The sequence below is a fragment of the Pogoniulus pusillus genome, chromosome 16, assembly GCF_015220805.1.
Source record: "Pogoniulus pusillus isolate bPogPus1 chromosome 16, bPogPus1.pri, whole genome shotgun sequence".
In the NCBI taxonomy this organism is placed as follows: Eukaryota; Metazoa; Chordata; class Aves; order Piciformes; family Lybiidae; genus Pogoniulus; species Pogoniulus pusillus.
In genome coordinates this window covers 474,075-493,715 of record NC_087279.1, presented here as the reverse complement: position 1 = coordinate 493,715, position 19,641 = coordinate 474,075, and the positions used below count along the sequence as shown (strand labels likewise).

At 52.2% G+C, this 19,641-nt stretch overlaps 1 protein-coding gene across 2 annotated transcripts in view; it reads left to right on the top strand.

Moving 5' to 3' along the window:
• Positions 1-18,944, top strand: part of IFT122 (intraflagellar transport 122) — a 29,914-nt gene extending 10,970 nt beyond the window's left edge. For both annotated transcript variants that reach the window (XM_064156116.1, XM_064156117.1), the window contains 15 exons: positions 1,408-1,548; positions 2,893-2,946; positions 4,989-5,150; positions 7,806-7,972; positions 8,771-8,942; positions 9,918-10,020; positions 11,165-11,305; positions 12,266-12,363; positions 13,240-13,340; positions 14,408-14,573; positions 15,470-15,581; positions 16,118-16,246; positions 17,020-17,099; positions 17,677-17,841; positions 18,519-18,944. In XM_064156116.1, the coding sequence (XP_064012186.1) occupies positions 1,408-1,548; positions 2,893-2,946; positions 4,989-5,150; positions 7,806-7,972; positions 8,771-8,942; positions 9,918-10,020; positions 11,165-11,305; positions 12,266-12,363; positions 13,240-13,340; positions 14,408-14,573; positions 15,470-15,581; positions 16,118-16,246; positions 17,020-17,099; positions 17,677-17,841; positions 18,519-18,608 (1,881 nt within the window). In that variant the 3' untranslated portion in view covers positions 18,609-18,944. The remainder of the gene's footprint in view (positions 1-1,407; positions 1,549-2,892; positions 2,947-4,988; positions 5,151-7,805; positions 7,973-8,770; positions 8,943-9,917; positions 10,021-11,164; positions 11,306-12,265; positions 12,364-13,239; positions 13,341-14,407; positions 14,574-15,469; positions 15,582-16,117; positions 16,247-17,019; positions 17,100-17,676; positions 17,842-18,518) is intronic.
• The last annotated feature ends 697 nt before the right edge of the window (positions 18,945-19,641 follow it).

Below are 19,641 nucleotides of genomic sequence, written 5' to 3'. Positions count from 1 at the left end.
AGAGCTTTACCCCCCTCTTCCATTACCAAACCCATTGCACTTCACACTCTTCTCACCCTTAGAGTCCTACTGCATGGGCTGTTTCCCTGGGTGTTAATCAAGCTAACTCTCTTCTTGCTGCTGCTAATTGTTCCTAGTTCTCCCTCTGCTTGCAAATGACCTCAAAGCAAAGCTGAAGATCTGCACCTCTGCCTGTGTTTTTACTGTCCTCTCTGTGTACCTTTTGCCAAGCTGGAATTTCATTTCCTTTGTCACTACATCAAAACTGTTGCTGTTGCTACATCTAGAAGTGTTTAGCCAGTGTTTCAGCTGTGTATTTCAATCTGGGTGTATAGTACAGCTAAATTTAGAGAGCCTTCCACAGAACACTATTTTCTAGTTTAGGAAGCAATGGAGAAGTCTAAAACAGTGCAAGAAACAAACAAAGAAGGGAAAGGGAAAAGATCTGACTTGAGCACCCAGGTACAGGCAGGATTGGAAGCTGGGGGTCAGTGAAGGAGGCCAGAGCTAAGGCATGGCTGTCACAGGCCCTTCTCTGCTCCGTGGAGCTCTCGTGCAGTGCCTAGCTAGGCCTTGGTTCTGAGTGGAGTGGTGGACAGCCGTGAGCCTGACCTGGCCTAACCTGCAGCTCCTGGCATACTGTGGATAGCAATGTGCTGCAGCATTACTGTGAGATGTCCCAGAGGCAGTTTTTCAAAGCTGCCCTTCTGGAGGGCTACCAAAAGTTGCAGTTTTCAGAGAAATAACCCAGAAATCAGTCTGCACAAAGTCTTTGGGCACAGCCCCAGAGTTCCAGGCACTCTTGCTGCAGTGCTCCCCATTAGCCCAGAGCGTTCAAGCTGTAGCTGCCCTAAGCCCCAGCCTGTGCCAGCCTGCAGCTGGCAGTTTCTCTCTTTAATTCCTTGTAAGGCCAGTCCTTGAGGTCAGTGGATTTGGGGCCTAATAGTCACAGTTGTGGTAAAACAGCTTTGTCATCAGGGGTTCCTTCCCTCTGACACCACTTCATTTTGTGTCTGAGCATCTCCAGGAGTGCCTCACCAGGCTGTGCTGCCACTCCTTGTACTCCTAGCCTTTGAGAACAAGCTGCCCCCTTCTTTGGGCTCAGAGCCCCAGCTCTCATTAGCTCACGATGCCTAATAGGAGGTGCAATGCTCAGAGAATTCATATTCCTAAGGTTGCTGATGCACCAGGAACTGAAGAGTCCAAGTTTGGAGTAGAATTCACCAAAGATACAGCAATTACCTCCTCAGGATGCTGCTGTCTTCTACAAGGGGCTTATACCTCCTCTCTGGGGAGCTTGTCGTGGCTGTGATGAGAAGTTTTTCCTTTCCCCAATGTCTGGAGAGGGTTCACTGCTAGCTCTCACTGTTGCACTCTCTGACACTGTTTCCCACTGGCACTCCCCAGTCTGCACCCATGTACCAGTACCTGGAACGGAAAATGTTCACAGCAGCCTACCGGATTGCCTGCCTGGGTGTCACTGACGCTGACTGGAGAGAGCTGGCCATGGAAGCCTTGGAGGGCCTGGAGTTTGAGACTGCTAAAAAGGTAAAGCTCGGGTTGTTTGCCAGGGGGCGTGTGGGGAAAGCCTGGCTCACGGCTGGCAGCCAGAGCAGTGTTCCTGGGTGCCCATGCTGCATCTTCAGTGCCTGCCTGCTATCGCACAGCCCACAGGAGATGCTGCTCTGTTACGTGCCCGTGCGGCTGCGCTAGGGCGTTAAACTGCAGCCTTTTTTGCCTCTCGGGATAAATGCCACGTTCTCAGCCCAGTGTTTTGCGGCAGAAGATGGTTTCTTTCTCCTGCTGCAGTGCACACCGATGAGCTGGAGGGCAGTGCTGCCGACACCGGGTGGCAGCAGAGAACGCGGCGCTGCCTGGGTTCCCCCTTCCCCAGAGCTCCCCACCAGGTGTATAATGTGCCCTCGGTTTAGTGCAGGGTTCATTCCTCACCACCTGCACACGACCACTGTCTGAGGGCAGCCGTGTTGAGCTGCCGCGGTTGCAGTTCATGGGGGGTGGTCTGTAGATGGGCATGTCTTGAAGAGTTGAGTTTTGTGCAGTGTGAAATACCTCCCTGTCCTGTCACCACCTTTTCTCAAATGGGAGAGGGTGAAGTGAGTTCAGTGCCATGAATATTGCATGAAAGACAAAGCATGCTAAAAATACCCAGGGAATGGCCTGTAGTGACAGACCTCTTTTGATAACAGAGTTTTAAAGGAAATTAAAGGCTTTATTTCACTTTTTTACTTAAGTGGAGGGCAGATAGAGTTTCTCAATGCCTCCTTGGAACTGGAAAGTTGTTCCCTCTTGGAGTGAGAGCCGATTAAGCTGAACCAAAGCAGCTTCTTGACATGAAAGGCTCTGGTAGTACCTAGGCCCATATGCTGTAAGCAGGATAGTCTGTGCCCTTTGAAGCCTAACTGTGGTTAGCAGTCCTCAGTGCTCAGCCTAAAGAGTTAAGTTCTTGGCTCCTGAAGCAAGTCCAGAAGCGTTAAGCTGCTGCCACTCACACATGACTATGCTGCTGGAGCCCCTGCTTGGCACATGCAGTCCCTTTGCAAGGACTCCCTGCCTTGCGGTGATGCTCCTGCTCACCTCAGCTTGGAGAGCTGTAAAGAGAAGTCTGCAATGTTTGAAAGGTTGCTTGGTGCTTCCTGGGGGACTGCTGCTGCTGTTCAGGGCTGAGCAGTGCAGACTGCGCCTTGTCCTGCTGCAGCACCCAGGGACTGCAGCCGTGGGCAGAGCCCATCGGGTCAGGGCCTGCAGGATTCCAAGGCCCAGCAGGTTTCCCTCTGGCCTGCTCACTAGGAGGCAGCTTGCTTTCTGCCTCGCCGTGTTCTGATTCCTGGCTTCTCAAGTAAAATCCTGTTATCCTCCTTGTCTTTCCAACAGGCGTTTACCAGGGTCCGAGACCTGCGCTATTTAGAGCTGATCAGCAGCATAGAGGTGAGAGTGTTCCCCTTTCTGCTGCCCCAGAACCGGTGCTCTGGGGAGACCTGTGCTCAGGGAGTCCTGCTGAGTGCTGGGCAGGTGTTCAGGGAGAAAAATCCTGATCAGCAAGGGTGACAAATTCCAGCATCTGACTGGAGCTTTGCAGAGATAAAAAGGGATGTGTGGGACATGAAATGCTTCTGAAGCTGTCTTCAGGAAAACTGGCAAAATGTCCAATACTGAGTGAATGGTTGGGAGAGCAGCACTGTGCTGGCAGAGCTTAGGACAGAGTGCTTCATAAACATGAGTCAATTAAGCCTTTCCTTACCCCCTGGAGATAGGTAATTACTATTATCTCCTCTTTGCAGAGCCAGCGACAGGCCCAGAGAAATAAAGTAACAAACTCAAGGTCTCCTGATGAGTCTGTGACAACTGGAAATAGAATTTGGGCTCCCTCACTCCCATACTGTGCCCTAATCACTGCTTCTTACTCTTTTCACACTTCTTGATAGAATTTCACTATACAGTGGCTGAGAACAGGAAGAGAGGTGGTAGCAGCACCGTTATCCTGCAGGAAGAGTGCAGCAATGCTTGCTGTAAAGATCTATGGTGGAATGGGGAGTGCTCTACCTCATGCTCTCCTCTGGAAGAATACATCCTATGCCTTCCATTTCTGCAGAGCTATCCTGGTTCTGTCAGAATGCCAGCTGGTTGCAGTTAACTTCTCTTGGTGTCTAACATGGGACAGAGGTCTGTGTTGGGAGCCCCTCAGCTTTCCCCTTTGCCTTTAAAGGGTAGGCAGGGAGATGGGAGGGTTCTCTGACCATTGGTAACCTCTCATCCATAGGTGCTTCTCCAGGTCTGCCTCTGGTGAGGATGCCCTGGAATTGTCATGTTCTGCTCAGTGAGAAAGATTCCCTTTGGAAATAGGCATCAGCTGCCTTTCAGGCTTCCTGCCAGTGCTGCTGCTGAAGTGAGAGCTCTGCAGCCCCGGCCCTTGCTCGGGGCTGGGTTCCATGGCAGGGTGCAGGCAGGCAGACGTGTGCCGTTAAGGTCATGGCTTTCTCTCAGGAAGGACACTTTCTTTTCTAATTGCTGCAGCAGGAAACACAACTGCCAGAGCTCCGTGAAGTCTCTGAAAGCTGCTCTAAACATTGCTCTGCTGATTCTTGTGGCCAGCTGCCTAAAGGGAGCTTGCAACAGCAGAGCAGTGCCAGCCTGGGCCCTAAGTGTTAGCAGGAGCGCTGGCCTGGGGCTGCTTTGGCAGCGGGGAGTTGAGTTTGCTCCCCTCTCGTGCACTTCTCTTTTTATTGAGTGCACATCTCTGTTTCCACGTGGGGAGGCTATAGCAGGCAGAATTTCATCTGGAGCAGGGCAGCAGTGTGTGTCCACACACATTAAACCGTGCATGCAGGCAGGTGTGTGTGGCACTGACCCCTTGAAGTCCTTTCACCTCTGCAGCTCTGATGGGTGTGGAGGGTTTCTCCATGGCACTTCTCACACCTTGTCTCGGTGGCTGCTACCCCACACAATCCCTGAGCAGTGTGGATGAGCAGGAGAGTGTGGAGCTCTGCCTGCCTCAGACAGGAGCCTCTTCAGTTGTGGCCAGGGCTGGTGGCACTGGGCTTTATACAGAGGCAGGTGCAGATGCTCTGTGAATCTCCTTGTTCTAGCAGTGGTTTCTCTGCTTGCCATCCCACACAGGTAGTGTTAATTCAGCCAAGTGATGTTCTGGAGAGTTTAGGCAGGAGATGAGGAGCCCACCAGAGGCCTTCTTAACGACAGTGTCTGTTCAGTCCTCTGTGTGAGAGCAAGGGAGGGGAATTTTCATCACTTTGGTTGGTGCAGTGACACGTAATTTTGCTCTTCCTAATTTTAATTAAGGAGAGATTTAGTCCTTCAACTACAAATTCACCAGGAGTGTAGAAGAGGCAAATTATGATATCCTCTTGCAGGCTTTCATTAACAGAATCCAACAGTTCCTCAGTGGCTGTTTCTCACCTGGGTCCTGAACAGCCAGAGTATTTCCCACATCTCACTGTTGGTTTCTTTTCCAGGAGAGGAAGAAGCATGGAGAGAACAACAATGAGCTGTTCCTAGCAGAGGTTTATGCCTACCAGGGCAAGTTCCAGGAGGCAGCAAAGCTGTACAAGAGGAGTGGGCAGGAGAGGCTGGCCCTGGAGATGTACTCAGACCTGCGCATGTTCGACTACGCCAAGGTAGCAGCTTGCAGCAGCGGTCACCTGCCTCCAGCTTGCTTCCAGAGCATGGTCCTGCAAAAGCCGTGGGCAAGAGGCAGGCTTTGAATGCCAGCTGCCTTTGCTAGCTCATTGGTTGGAGTTCATTTGGCTATAAGGGGCACGGTGGCTCCCATCAGTGTCTGGGTGGAACGGTGACCGTTTCCTTCAGGGCCTGCTGTTGAGACAGCACCTTCTGCTTTGTGTGCTCTCAGATGTGGCCGTGGCGCTTGTGGCATTGTGGGACACCCTCAAAGGTGACTCTTTTTGTTTAAAAAATGGAAATCCCCTCTTTATGGCTCTTTCCCATGGTCTCACTCCAGAGATCCTTTTTATTTTTGACTTAGAGAGGTAATAGTGCAGCACAGGCAGAGTGGAGGTGAGAGCAGCATGCATTGCTGCTGTGCTGCAGGGAAGCACTGGTCTTGGAGAGTCTGGGCTTAAACAGGTGGCAGTTCTGTGTCCAGGGCTTCCACCAAGTGTGTCAGGAGAGGGACTTCACCAAGTGTATTGTGTGCTTGGTCACCTTTTGTGCAGTGCACCAACCCCACTGGCTGCTGCTCGTGGAGAGCATGCTCCAGGGATCCCATGTGCTCAGGCTTTGGTGTTTCCTCAGGCTCTGCGTGCAGAGATGCCCTGGATATGGTTTTACAGGAGATGGTTCTCTGTGGTGATAAGAAAGTGTTACTTAGCTTTCAAGTCTTCATGGTGTTTCCTTATCAAAATCCCCAAAAATGCCCATGCTGTTCAGCCTCCTGCAGCACTCAGCGCAGGACACAGCCTTTGCCATGCCATGCACAGAAGTGTTTTAGCAGAAATTCCACAAACTCTGCTACAGAAAGAGCTTCTTCTTCCAAGCACTTAGTATGAATACTTGGGGGCTTTGCTGATGCAAGTCTGACTTCCCCTATTTTCAGCTGATGAGTCTTTGTTAGCTTCAGTGTTTTGGCTCCTCTTGAGCATGAATGTAATTCACAGATGAACGTTTTCCCATCAGCCTCCATAAGGATCTTTTAATTCTTGGCTGCAGTCATGGCTATATTTAACTACCAGAGAGCAAAAGGTCCTTTGGAGTCACTCCAGGCAGAGGAGGTTCAAGGTATATGAAGGAGACTTCTTGTTGGGGAGTGCACAGAAGAATATGGAAGCCTCCCTTGTTTGCCAGCAGTTCTGCCAGTGAAGGGGGTGGGGGTCAGGGTGGGTTTGTGGTATTTGTGTCTGTTTCGGTGCTGCCAGAGTTCTGCACAGAGCCTTACAGAGCCTGACTGCTTCTGCTTGACTTTGATTAACCCTGGCTAGTGAGGCCAGGCTGGAGGCTGTGGTCAGGAGGGCCTTTGATGTCTGGTCACAGGTTTCTTATCATGAGGCCAGACCCCTGAGGGCTCCTAGGACACTCTTTGTACTGGGGGAGGATGAGCTTTAGACTTGAGGCTTGCTTGGGTGGCCTAGGCTGGGAAAGAAGTCGGCTCAGGGACGTGTTTGGTACTCAGGGCTCATCAGGACTGTGTGGCAGCAGGGCTGCTGAGGCTGGCAGAGCTGGGCTGTGCAGTTCTGAAACTGGCAACTGGCTGCATCAGGGAAGCTGCTGAGTTGTGGGAGTGGAACAGATCTGGTGTGTGAGTGCTTTTGTGGGGGACTTTTTCCTGTTTGTGTTGTGTTTTGGGTTTTTTTTAAACCTCAGTCAGAATTTACCAGCAACACAGAGGATAAGGTAGTTTTCCACTCTCACCTGGCCACTTCTCTCTTCTCCGCTCTCACTTGATGGAAGCCGCTTTCATGGCCAGGAGCACATCCTGTTAACAGACAAACCTGCCCCTAATCCAGCTTCTGGTGCATAAGTACTTTGTTTTCCTTTTCTCTCTCCCCTGGCACAAGATGTCAGCAGATGTGAACCGTATGGTGCCAGGGCTTTGGCACTGGCAGAAGAAGCTGAACAATCCACTAGAGACAGCTACAGCCCAGCACCCAGGCTTGGTACTGGCATTCCTTGCAGAAGTTCAGTGTCTCTTTCTCACTTTTGAGCAGCTATCACTCCCTCTTCCCAAAAGCACTTCTCTACTCTCTTGTCCTGTATTCATTGCTCTCTGCAGGAGACAGAATTTCAGCCCTTAGCCGACTTGAGGCTGGGCATCCTGGTGCAAAGCTGTGAGTAGGCACAGAATGGTTGTCTGGGACGCTGCTGAGACTGAAGCTGTACCTGCTTGGCTTTGTGAAAGAAAATCTGACACTTGGAACTGATCTGCTCCAGCTTCTGAGATCAGGATTTTGTTTGGGAAAGGCAGAAGCCAGAATGTGTCCCTGCTCCACAGGCTCAGCATGCGCCAGGATTTCCAGGAGATGGAGGGGCTACCTCTGAGACATCACTGCCATCCTCCTCTCGGCCCTCACACCATCTCCCCCTTTCTTTATTAAATCTTTTAATTGGCAGCTACGTAAGTGGCAGCCTTGCCCTTGCTTCCTGCCACCCCTGGGCCCTGAAGACTAGCTGCTGAGGGCTGGGTCGGTGCAGGTCGCTCTGTGAGCAGTGTTCCTCTTCTTAGGCAGCATAAACAGGTTCACTGTGAAAGCCTTCATCTGCTCCAGCACGTGGACCTGCGAGCAGCAGCTAATGCAGATGTCTGTATTGCACTGTTGCAGGATTTTCTGGGATCTGGAGACCCCAAAGGCACAAAGATGCTGATCAAAAAGCAAGCAGACTGGGCCCAGAACATCAGGGAGCCCAAGGCGGCAGTGGAGATGTACCTGTCTGCGGGGGAGCACATGAAAGCCATCGAGATCAGCGGGGGTCATGGCTGGGTCGATCTGTGGGTTTGCTTCCACTCACAACAGAGGCTGGAGACTTGGATCACTTGTTAGGGATCCTTTGCACATTTCCCAGCCAAGGCAGAGCTGGGTCCGGGTGCCGTTGTTTAGATCAGTTTGTGTACTGCAAGCACATCTACAATTAAAAGAGCTTTCAAAGTTCCACGTTTGCAGGGCAGGGACATCAGTCTGTTAGCAAAACAAACGGCTTGCAGCAGGCAGGAGCAGGAAGGGGTTCAGCTGTAGTGTGAGAGGCTCCTGAAATATGCATGGCCTGAGCTCTGGGAGCCAGCAGGCAGCGGCGTGGGGCTGCGATAGCCTGCGCCTAGTGTTTGAAGCTGTTAAGGATAATCACCCGGTGAGCAGAGAAGGCAACTGGAGCACAGCATCCTGAGGAACTCCAGCGCTGCTCTGCCCCGGTCCTGCTGGGTGCGAACTGTGGGTTTGTGCCAGTAGATCCCGGGCAGGTCACTTAGCCTTCCCTTGCCTCCGTTCTGTGGCAGAGGGAGGTGACGTTTATTGGGGTCAGGGGTGAAGAAGTATGTCCCATGTCACTTAGCAGAACCTACACCCTCCCTCCATCCTCATTGCTCTGCAGAGAGCCTTTGACTGAAGGAGGAGGCCTCGAGGTTGGAAAAGCAAAGAGACAAACTTTGGAGCTTTTGCTGGAGACTGGGTGGTGTTGGGTGGGGCTGTCGTGGTGCTCGTTGAGGGACTGATGGCAACTGGAGTTGCTGCAGGAATGAAAAGGCAACTGCATAGAGCCCCTCAGACCCCTGTCTGCTTTCTGCTGCCCGCAGGCTGATCGACATTGCCCGGAGGCTGGACAAGGCAGAGCGCCAGCCCCTGGCCAGGTGTGCCTTCTACTTTGAGAAGCTGGCTCACCCTGGCTATGCAGCAGAGACCTACCTGAAGGTTGGCGACCTGAAGGCTTTGGTCCGTCTGCAGGTGGAGACGCAGCGCTGGGAGGAGGTAAGTGTGCCCCCCGGGTTGCAGCCACCACTGGCCGCCCCGGCCCTGCCCCACTGCGCCTGGCGAGGCCTCTGCAGGGTGGGGTCGGAGCGTTTCAGTCAGGTTCCTGTACTCAGGGTTGGCTTGGTGCTGCCCTCAGAATTATTGCTCTGTTTTCTTTTAGCTGCCTGGCTGTTTCTTGGTCTTAATTCTGAGCCCTTTTTTTGCCTGCTAAGTTAGGGTTTCCTGCTTGCCTTGGTAATCCAAGAGGTGCTTCTGTCCCACTGGAAGGAATAAGCAGTAGTTCTGGCACAGGGAATGCTCTTTGGAGCTGTGATGTTCAATGTGCATGTGCTCAGGTGCGGACTGACCCATCACGTGGGTCTGATGAATGTGGACTGGGTCAAGTTCTGACCTCACTGGGTTTGCCCATAAAAGCATGGGCCAGCCAGTGCCACCCACTTCAGCCTTGGGGCCCCCATGCATTCTGTGCTCATTTCTTCACCTGCAGTTGTTGCCAGGAGCAGTTTCTTAAGGAAAAGCTCTCAAAGTGCTGCTAGAATGGACAAATCCTCTGCCCCAGTTTCATGGTGCTTTGCAGAATAGCAGGTTTGGTCCTCTGTGAGTCTCAGTGCCTCCCAACTGCACTCCCAGCCTTACTTCACTTCTTCAGAAGATATATCCAGTGAAAGTAAAAATACTTGTTGTCTCTTGCTGTGGAATCTGCTGCCTTTCCTGGCTGGTCACTCCCAGGTTTGCCTGGTTCAGTAACCAGGCTGCTGCTGTGCTGAGCTTCTTTAGTTGTTAATTGCTTTTGGTTTCAAATTGCATCAGGCTCCTGTTGGAGCAAATCTGGATTACACTGCCCATTCCCTGTGTGCATGTTTATTGTGAGTTCAGTTTCAGCTCAAGGATTGCTGCTGTGGAATATTCTAAACCCTTTAACTGTTTAAACTATGCAGTATTCTATAAATTACTTTTTTTTCCTTACCTCAGGCATTTGCTTTGAGTGAAAAGCATCCAGAATTCAAAGATGATGTCTATGTGCCCTATGCTCAGTGGCTAGCAGAGAATGATAGATTTGAAGAAGCCCAAAAAGGTAAGAATGTCACCAGTAGACCTCTGGCCACTCAGAGCTCACTCCTACAGGACAGAGTGTGCAGTCTCTGCCCTGGAGACCTGGGCTGGGGCAAACAGAATCCTCTTGTTTCTGTAGTTCTCATGTGTTCCGCCAGGCTTCTAAAGCACCTCTAGAGAGCTGTCCGCCCTCCGGCCGTGCGCAGGCTCCAGTGCCTCGGGAGCTGCCGCGGCCAGCCCTAGGTGGTTTTCAGTAGTTGCTCCTCTGAGGTGCATCTCCACGTGGGTGGTGCAGCTGCTGTTTCCAGACCACTCAGCTCCGAGAGTACACCTGCCTTGGCTCGCCAGGGCCGGGCCTGAGCACCTGCCAGCCATCAGCTGTCTGCACACAGAGCTCAAGGCCTTGCAGCTCCTGGCTTAGGGCAGCTGGGTAGTTTGCACGTAGACCTCTGTGCACACCAGCTGGTGTGTCCCCACTCCATCCCGCAGGACATGGGAGAGCTGTCCCCAGTCTCTTCCACTGAGCTCTGTGCTGCTGAGCCTCAGCAGAGTCCCCAGGGCTGGGTGAGCTACAGACCATCATACAGCTCTGTGAGAACTTGAACATATCCATGCAGGTTGGATCAGGAGGCAGCTGTGCTGCAGGGCTGGGTCTCTCCTCCATAGGAGGACTCTGTTTGCCCGGTGCATGTGTAAAACCAGATCCTGCATCCTCACCCGGTATCCTGAGCATCAGAAATGCTGCTGTGAGATGACAGGAGGAGGCAGTCAGTGCTGTCTGCTCCAGCCCCTCAGCACCAATGTCAAGCACTAACCGACTGCGGTTCTGACTGAAGCTGTGATTTGCATCTCCCTGTTTGTGGGCAGATCTAATCACCACAGCACTTTTGCTCTTTTCTCTCTTCACAAACCAGGCAGCAGCCTTGCTCAAGATCTATGAGCTCAAGAGCTACTGAGTGCAAAAGCCACAAAATACCTACAGATGCTTCTCATGTCCCATTAGTGCCGCCGCGTTCCAGGAGCGGAATACCAGCACTTAATCCTTCCCTTCCTGCTGCACAGGCCATTTGATGTTGGCTGAATGGATCACTCTTTATTTAAAAGCATTAATTTCCACTAATTGATATAATCATACTGTAAAATCCTCTTTGTTTTTGCCCTTGCAGCGTTCCACAAGGCTGGCAGGCAGCGCGAGGCCGTGCGAGTGCTGGAGCAGCTGACGCACAATGCGGTGCTGGAGAGCCGCTTCAGCGATGCAGCCTATTACTACTGGATGCTGTCCATGCAGTGCTTAGAGATAGCCCAAGGTGAGGAGCTGGGAGTGAGCTGCTGTTTGTCCCTCCTTGTGCCACTGGGTTATGATGGCACTGCTGCAGCCACTCCAAGGCAGTGTGGCTTGGTCTGGGCTTCGGTAGTGCTGTGCAGGACTCTGCCTTGTGCTGGGTTTGTCCTCTCCCTGTTTTTCCCATGTGCTTGTTTGAGGCACGTAAGCAAACAATCAGCATCAGCATGCACAGACCTCCCTTGGGAATCTGACTTAGAGTCACAATTGTGTCCCCTGGGATGTGCTGTCACAGCATAGAGTATCTGGGGAAGCAGCTGGAGGGTTAACATCCTGCCAAATATAAGGTGAGTGGAGTGTAAGCTGTAGCTAGGGTTTGAACGTGGGCTGGAGAGGAACTTCACAAAGGTTTTCCTCTGTGGGCACAAAGAATCATTGTGTGTTAGCTGTCACCTTGCCTGCTGAGGGACTGCCCGAGGAGAGAAGTGGAGCTGGCGGTTAGTAGGTGTAGTTCAGAGCTGACAAGGCAAAGCATGGGCGAGGAGGCCTTTGGCTGGTGCTGTAAGCACTTGTCCTCAGCCCAGCTGCTGTGTTGCCTCTCAGCTACTTCAGAAAGATGGAGGTTTCTCCAGATGCCTTAGTACTGTAAAATCCAAAGAGACTTTGTTGCTGCTGAACTCTGAAGTTATGGATGAGATTTCCAGTGGTGCACATCTCCTGCTTTCTACCCTTACCTAAACTGTAGCTTCTAGCTCTGTTCAAACCATCACCTCAGGTGCTTGGTGTTTTACCAGGCTTGTTTTAGACCTAAAACTGGCACATCTGCACAAAGTGTGATCTGCAGAGCTAGATAGGATGCAGTTAAACTGCTCCACACCTCTTTAGGAGGTAAGGGCTGGTGCTGAAAGCACAGCCTGCTGTTTCCTTCCAGCTGGGTCTGACAGCCTCCTCTTGAAGACTGACCCTGGTGCTTTGCCTCCCGCAGACAATGAGGAGCAGAAGGCTGAAATGTTGCAGAAGTTCCATCACTTCCAGCATCTGGCAGAAGTCTACCATGTCTACCACTCCATACAAAGATACACTGTAAGGATTCACTGCAGAAGCTGTGTTTGTGCTTCCTGAGCTTTTCTCTTTGAGAGGGAGGGTCCAGAAGTAACTGGGAATAATTAATGACTCTGCAGGCAATTAACTCTTGAGTGTAGATTAGTGATGCTGTGCAGCAGTTGCACTTATTTCTTTGCCTTCTGCCGTGCTGTACAAGAACTTCTGTTGTCTCAGTTGCCAAGTTGCATTGCAGTGCCAGCAGGTCTCTTCTTACCTCAGTGTGGGTGAAAGACATGAGGATGACTGCCCACCCTCAGCCCTTCTTGCCATTGGTTTGGCTTCACAGTGCCCAGGCTCTGCTCCTGCGCAGCCTACTTTTGGCTTTTGCTTTAAGAGGGGAAAGCAAGCCTGGACAGAAGGTACCCTGGCTTAGGGATTCCCTGGTGTGGTTTGTGTGCCACCTGCTCCAGGGTAGAAAGCAGCTGTGAGTGAGTGGCTCCTTCTGCTTTCAGCAGTGGCAGTCATGTTGCCGCCACTGTCAGTGCAAATATTTTTTTAAGACATCTGAGAACCCTGATCTGTGCCCTTGCCCCACAGAAGACTCCGTACTGGTCAGACTACTTCAGGTCTTAATGTGTTGGAGACCCTTCAGAGGTGCTGGCCAGTCTGCCCCAGTCAGAAACAGCCTGTTGGAGACTGTTGTGGCTGCATGGATCCCTTCCTCTCTCTGCCTGTGGCAGGCATGAGCTCTGGTGATAAAGACATGCAAAATCAACTTTCTGTGTGCTGTCAGCACCTCTTTTGCAGCTGTATGAAAGAAACAGAGTGCTTGAGTGCCTGCTGCTGTGGTGCTTGGTGAGAGGAGTTGTTGGTTTCCCAGCTTAGAAAGACGTGTCTGTATTTTTAATACTGCAGGAGGAGCCTTTCAGTTTCCACTTGCCTGAAACCCTCTTCAATATTTCCAGGTTTCTGCTTCACAGCTTAACAAAGGAGACTCCTCTGGGGATCTCAAAAGTGTATCCTTCCAATACAGTACAAAACCCAGAAGTTATCTTGTGAGATACATGAAAGGAATAATTGATGTTGATCCACAATGCAGAGCTCTCCTGTAGGGTATCTTCACTCTCAGCTCTTGGTTATAGTTAATGGAAACTGACTTTTGTCCCTGAGGAAATAATCAGCATCTTCAAACCTTTGTGTGCGTAACTGCACTGCCTTTTGGGGCTTTCTAGGAGTTTTGTAGAGCTAGACAAATGAACCAATGTGGAACGCAAACCAGCCAGCCCAGTGTATCACCTCTGTCAGAGCAGCAGCTCCCAGGATAGCAGCCACTGCAGCAGGATATTGGCTTCAAGTCCTGGCAGAGTGGCTGCAAGGAGACTGAGCTGAGACAGGAGGGAGAAAGAGCCATGAGGCTGATGGAGCTGCACAGCATCTGTCAGGCTGACATCTGCACAGCTTGCTTAGTGCACTCCTCATCCTGGGAGAGAGCTCCACAAAGGGAGGCACCTTGCTGGAGAAGAGAGCAAGGAGGGTCTCTGGATGCCACAGGGAGACCTGGCTTGCTTGGGCTGGCTCATTTGTGGCCCTGGGGGATGTTAGCCATGTTAGCCTTCCTCTGCAGAATCCTGGCTACAACCTGACATCAGTCTTCCATAACATGCCTCACTGTCAAGTTGCTGCTGTGCCCTGATGGAAGGGAAGGGCAGCCCCTGGCCCATGACTTTCTCTCCAGCAAGGGCCTTTGGCTTTAGCTGGTGTCTGTGGGTTGCTGCTGTGCTAAGAATTTCTTTCTTTTATTTAACCTTTTTGGGAGGGAGGAAATCCCCTGAGCCTATAATGACTGAAACTGTGCAAATGGGGTTGGAATGTTTAACCAAAGCAGTGTTCAAGTAGGGTCCGTTCATTACCTTGCTAATAATCACCCACAGACATTCTGGTGGCTGTTCCACACTCGGTTTGACGTTAAAGAGACTCTTGTCAAAGCCTGGCTGCAGCATACAGCACAAGCGCCCTGATTAGGAGGAGTGCTGCAGTTTTTCCTGGGCGCCATATGTATTTTTATTCCTTAATTAGATGCTAGCAATACATTATTTGCCCTGGCAAAGCAGAGCAGAGCTCTTGGGGCATACAAACTGGCTCGCCATGCCTATGAGAAGCTGCAGGGGCTGCGGATCCCAGCTCGCTTCCAGCAGTCGATCGAGCTGGGCAGCCTGACCATCCGTGCCAAACCCTTCCACGACAGCGAGGTAAGGGCTGCTGTGACCCCTGGCAACCACCCGAGGGTGGCCTGCACCAGAGCCTGAGTGCTGCGTGCACACAGACATGCAGCAGGTTCTGCATAGCTCTGTGCTGCAATTGTCATGCTGCTGGGAACGCTCTTTTGTTGTTACTCTTCAGGTCAGCCTTGCGCTGGCTCCCGAGAGCAAGCTGAAATCAGCCCTTTCTTTGTGGCAGCTTCCATCATCCCTCTCCTGTCCTGCACTCCCTTCTCTCTGCCTATTAATTCTCCCCAGCCTTTTCCCTCCCATCCACAGGCAATTACTCCACAGTCTTTGTTTCTCTCTCTGGCTGGAGGTCACTTTCATTTGTCCTACTCCTAGCTCTGCTCCCCTCCCTGGACTGCCCTTCCTTCCTCAAGTCTTATTTTAACTCCTTTTCTTCTCCAGCCAGTCTGCATGTCTGCAGTGCTCCACAAAGCCCCATCTCATGGAGCGCTGACTGAAAAGAAGTGGTATTGTGCAGGGGAACATGCACCTGGCCACCTGAAATAATGGCAGCAGGGCCTTAAGAGCTGCCTAGAATAACTGCTGAAAAGGGGAGAGGAGTTAATGGGACAGCTTCAATTTGAACAAGCTTCGGAGCAAAAACTTTACTTGGGTAACCTTCCCTGCCACTGCTCTCAGCCTGTGCTTGGTGCAGCATTGTGCTTCCGTTGCTGCCAGGCAAAGTGCAGATGCAGTCGTGAGGGTGGTGAGGAGGGCTGGTTTTCATGTGCAAGCTTGTGGTTTGTGCAAAAGGGAAGCGTTTTCAGATGCCGAAGGATCTGATTTCTCAGCAGCGCTCTGCAGCTGCAGGGCAAAGGAGCCCCTGGCTGATTGAACGCAGAGCGCTGAGGAGGTGCCGATGTGCTGTGTCTCTGCAGGAGCTGGTGCCCTTGTGCTACAGGTGCTCCACCAACAACCCCCTGCTGAACAACCTGGGCAACGTCTGCATCAACTGCAGGCAGCCTTTCGTCTTCTCCGCCTCCTCCTACGGTGTGTTGGGGTGTCCCAGCGGGCTCAGCATGCCCAGCAGAGTGCTTGGTGCTTCATCTGTGCCCTCTGCAGCTGCACACATCTGGCCTGTCAATGGTGCTGGATGTGACCAAGTGCCTGCCTCTTGTCCTGGGGGTTGTTTGGTTTCATAGAATCACAGAATGATTTGGGTTGAAGGTGACCTTAAAGGTCATCCAGTTCCAGCACCCCTGCTGCGGCTAGCCAAGGCTGCCCAAGGCCTCATCCAGCCTGGCCTTGATCGCCTCCAGGCTTGAAGCTGGACTACCTGCTGCGGTGCTTCCCCATGCAGGGCAGCAGCAGTGAGGCCTCCTTTGTCAGGGGACACTGACTGCAGTGTTTCACTGACACAGGTGGGACCTGCTGGGCTTGGGCTGGTTTGGTTTTGTTTGCCTTGCTTGCCAAGAACATGTGGGCAGGACCCCATGGACACAGAAGAGAGAGGTGTTAATTTCTCCAGGGACACAGCATCTGCTGAGGTCTCAGGGCTCAAATACTCCTTCCTTTCCCACCCTCAGAAGTGCTGCATCTGGTGGAGTTCTATCTGGAGGAGGGCATCACAGATGAAGAGGCTGTAGCTCTCATTGACCTGGAAGTGCCAGGGCCGAAGAAAAGAGAGGCTAAATGGCGGGAGACCACAAGTGACTGTATCCTTTGGGGTAAAGTTGGCTTCCAGCCCTTTCCTTGGGGGAAAAGCCACAATTTGGAATTTGTTTCTTCCCTGCCAGGTTAAAAGTTTTCTTTGTGCCTTCTGACTGCCCCGGGTACAATTGTATGGTGTCCCCTCCTGCAGCCAGGGTAACAAGTGCTGTTGTCACTGACGCTCTCCTTCTCCTGAGGCTTTTTCTCAGGGACAGTGTGTTTCTAACCACATGAGCCATCCCTGTGTAACACTGGAATGCCATGCCTTCCTTCTGTCTGCAGTCTGTTACTCACTTCCAGTAACAGCTGGCCTCAGAGGCTGCCCTCTGCTAGCTGGGGAAACCAGCGTGGAATCCCAGAACCATGGCTGTCGGAGTCCCTTCTGCAAGGCTCTGGCATGCAAAGCTCCCAGCTGCTGTGGGGGCTGTCTAACGCTGGGTACGGGGCCATGCAGAAAAGCAATCCTGGCCAGAGCTGCTCAGGGCTGGACTTGGAAGAGGCTGCTTCATTTGCTCTGTCAGGAGAGGGAAAGGAGACAGAGCTGCTGTGGCTGTGGTTGGGTTTGCTGTCCCATGGCAGCTGCAATCACAAACTGCCCCAGTTGTTGTGAGTCACAGCAAGCTCTTCTCTAGCTCTTTCTGCAGCAACCTGAGGATGCTCTGGAGCAGCCAGGACACAGTCCTGCAGCTGCACGTTTGTGTTTATCCCCTGAGTGCTGCCTGCTGTGAGGACAGGTAATTCCATGGCCACTCTTCCCTTCCTTAAGAAACCCATCCAGATGCACAGAGCTTGAGGCTCAGTGAGAGTGCAGATGTCACTGAGGATGATGATCCCTTCACAGCTAAACTGAGCTTTGAGGTAAGAGCTTCACTTGTCTCTTCCAGTTGTTTCTTTCTTGCTACCAATGGAAATGAACAGAAACTTCTAACTGGCAATCTGCCACCCTTCTGGGGTGAGTGTGTCACAGGCTGCAGGAGAGGGACAGCACTTGAGAGGGAAAGGGATTTAGCAGTTACTTCCTGTCTTACAGAAGAAAAGGAAAAAAACACCAAAACCCAGAAAGCAACAAAGATCTCAAAGTAACTATTGCTGGAATTTGATGTGTGTCACGGAGCAGGGCTGTTCCCCTGGCTGGGCAGCACAGCTACAGGTGACCCTGGAGAGGTTCCGGTGCAGGTTGTGGGCACAGCTGTTATCTATAAGGAATTGTGTGAAATGGGTATGGGAAGCTCCCTGACACCAGCTTGGGTGTGGCTGGGTGCTGCTGTTGCTAAAGATGCTGATCAGAGTGGCAGTGAGTGTGGTAGGACAGGGCTCAGGCACTTCCAAGTGGGCTTTCCTGACTGAATTCTGCTCTGCTTCTTGCAAGATCTTGGTAGTGCTCAGAGGGCTTTGCATCTGGTAACTAATTCTCTCTGAACCTGCTCTCCTGCAGCAGGGAGGCTCAGAGTTTGTTCCCGTGGTCGTGACCCGTGCTGTGCTGCAGTCCATGAGCCGCAGAGACGTGCTCATCAAGCGCTGGCCCAAGCCGCTGCGCTGGCAGTACTACCGCTCGCTGCTGCCTGACGCCTCCATCACCATGTGTCCCTCCTGCTTCCAGGTAGGCTTTGCCCGGGGAGGTCTAGAACAAACCAAAACACAAAACCCTGCTTGAAAACCCTGTGGCTGAAACAGTTCTTACACTGAAGCCTCATCGCTGAAAATGTGCTAAGCAAATTCCTGCGTGGTGTCAGGGGAGGGGAGGCAATGGAACCCGCAGATCAGCTGAGTGATGCACGGAGCAGCAGCTGCCTCCTGGGAACTGTGAGGGAGCTGAAGCTGAGAAGTTGCACTGACAGCAAGCCAGAGCCTCTTGAGCAAAGCTTGGCTGAGCAGCAAGTGCTGGTTTGGATTGATTCCTGCAGCTCTGCCCCTCTGACTTCCAGCCTGGCAATGCAGGGCACACGGGTCAGTGCCTCCCCACCTCAGGCTTTTGCACATCCCGAGGCCCAGCCACATTTGTTACACAGAACCTGCCTAAGTTTTGACCTCACTTCTGCAAAAGTGATTGATTGGTTTGAACCTCTCCAGCACTCTTGGCAGTGGCCTGTTAGCTGCTGGCTGCTCCATGCCAGGTTGTAGTGCACTTGAGCAGCTGCGGGATAGAGGAGCAGTGCTTGTAGCAGCAGCTTGCCAGGGTACAGAGTCTGTGCTGTGGAGAAGCCCTGCAGCTCAGTTTGCATTTCCTCTGAGCTAGTCTCGACCTAACTTGTCCCTCAATCTGTTGCTAATTAACAGATGTTTCACACGGAGGACTATGAGCTTCTGGTGCTGCAGCACAACTGCTGCCCGTTCTGCCGGCGGAGGATAGATGAGTCCAGCCAGTGAGGGCAAACAACCTGAAACCTCATCTGGAAGCCTTCCCTTGTGGCTTGACACCACACTGCCTGGGTTCAGACAGCGCTCTGACAGCTTCATGAAGTCGTCATGTGCTGGTTTGTACCCAGGAATGGAACTGAGCTGCAGCAATGCAGCTGTTTTGTGATGAGGTTGTCTGGTAGTGAATGTCCTCACAGCTCCTAAGTGAGCAGCTGCAGTGCCGCAGCTGCTGGCAGGAATGTTTCTGGGGTCGAGTTCAGCCCCGGTTGTGCTCTAACTTGTGGTTGAAACTTGATTTACTCTGTCACGGGCAGGTCTTCAAATAAAGAGCACTATTTTCCACAACTCTTTGTCTCAGTATTTGCTGGTAGTGCTGCTGCTCTGAGCTTCAGGGTTTTTTTTCTCCTTTCTCTTCCACTTGGGCAAGAACAGCATCAGAGTTTGGAGCTCAAGAATTTCCCTGACGTTGGCTCGAGGGCCACCTTGCAGCCACGCTGAGAGCAGGCACTGGGGAAGCTTTTCATCTATGTAGGATTCACCATGTTCCAGGGCAGGACGCCAAGGGGGAAGTGCCCATCTCATGGCTCCCTGCCCACTGCTGCAGTGTACACACTCCTAGCAAGAGCCTCTCCAGGGAAGGAGACTCCAGTGCCCCGATGGGCTGTGCTGGGCAGAGCTGTGTGCTGGCAGCTCCACCAGGGTGCTGGGCAGGAGTGCCACAGAGCCAAGGGCTGTCAACCAGCAACACACACAGCTCCTCTGCACCCAGGGCAGGAGAGTTCTTCACTCTGCTGAGAACATGAGTAGCGAAGTTGTTTGCTGTGATCCTGATACCAGGGGATGGTTTCCAGGACTCCTGCCAGTCCCAGTTCTGGTGGCAGCTGCGGGCAGGCTCTGAGCCCTGCCTGACCTCACACAGGTCCCTCAGTGTCCTGCTGGCAGAGTAATGTCTGAAGGAGAGTTTCTCGGCGGTGTTCCCCTAGCACTTGTTTTAGTTCATGGCCACAAGCAGATAATGTGTGGAGGTGGGAGATGAGCCTGC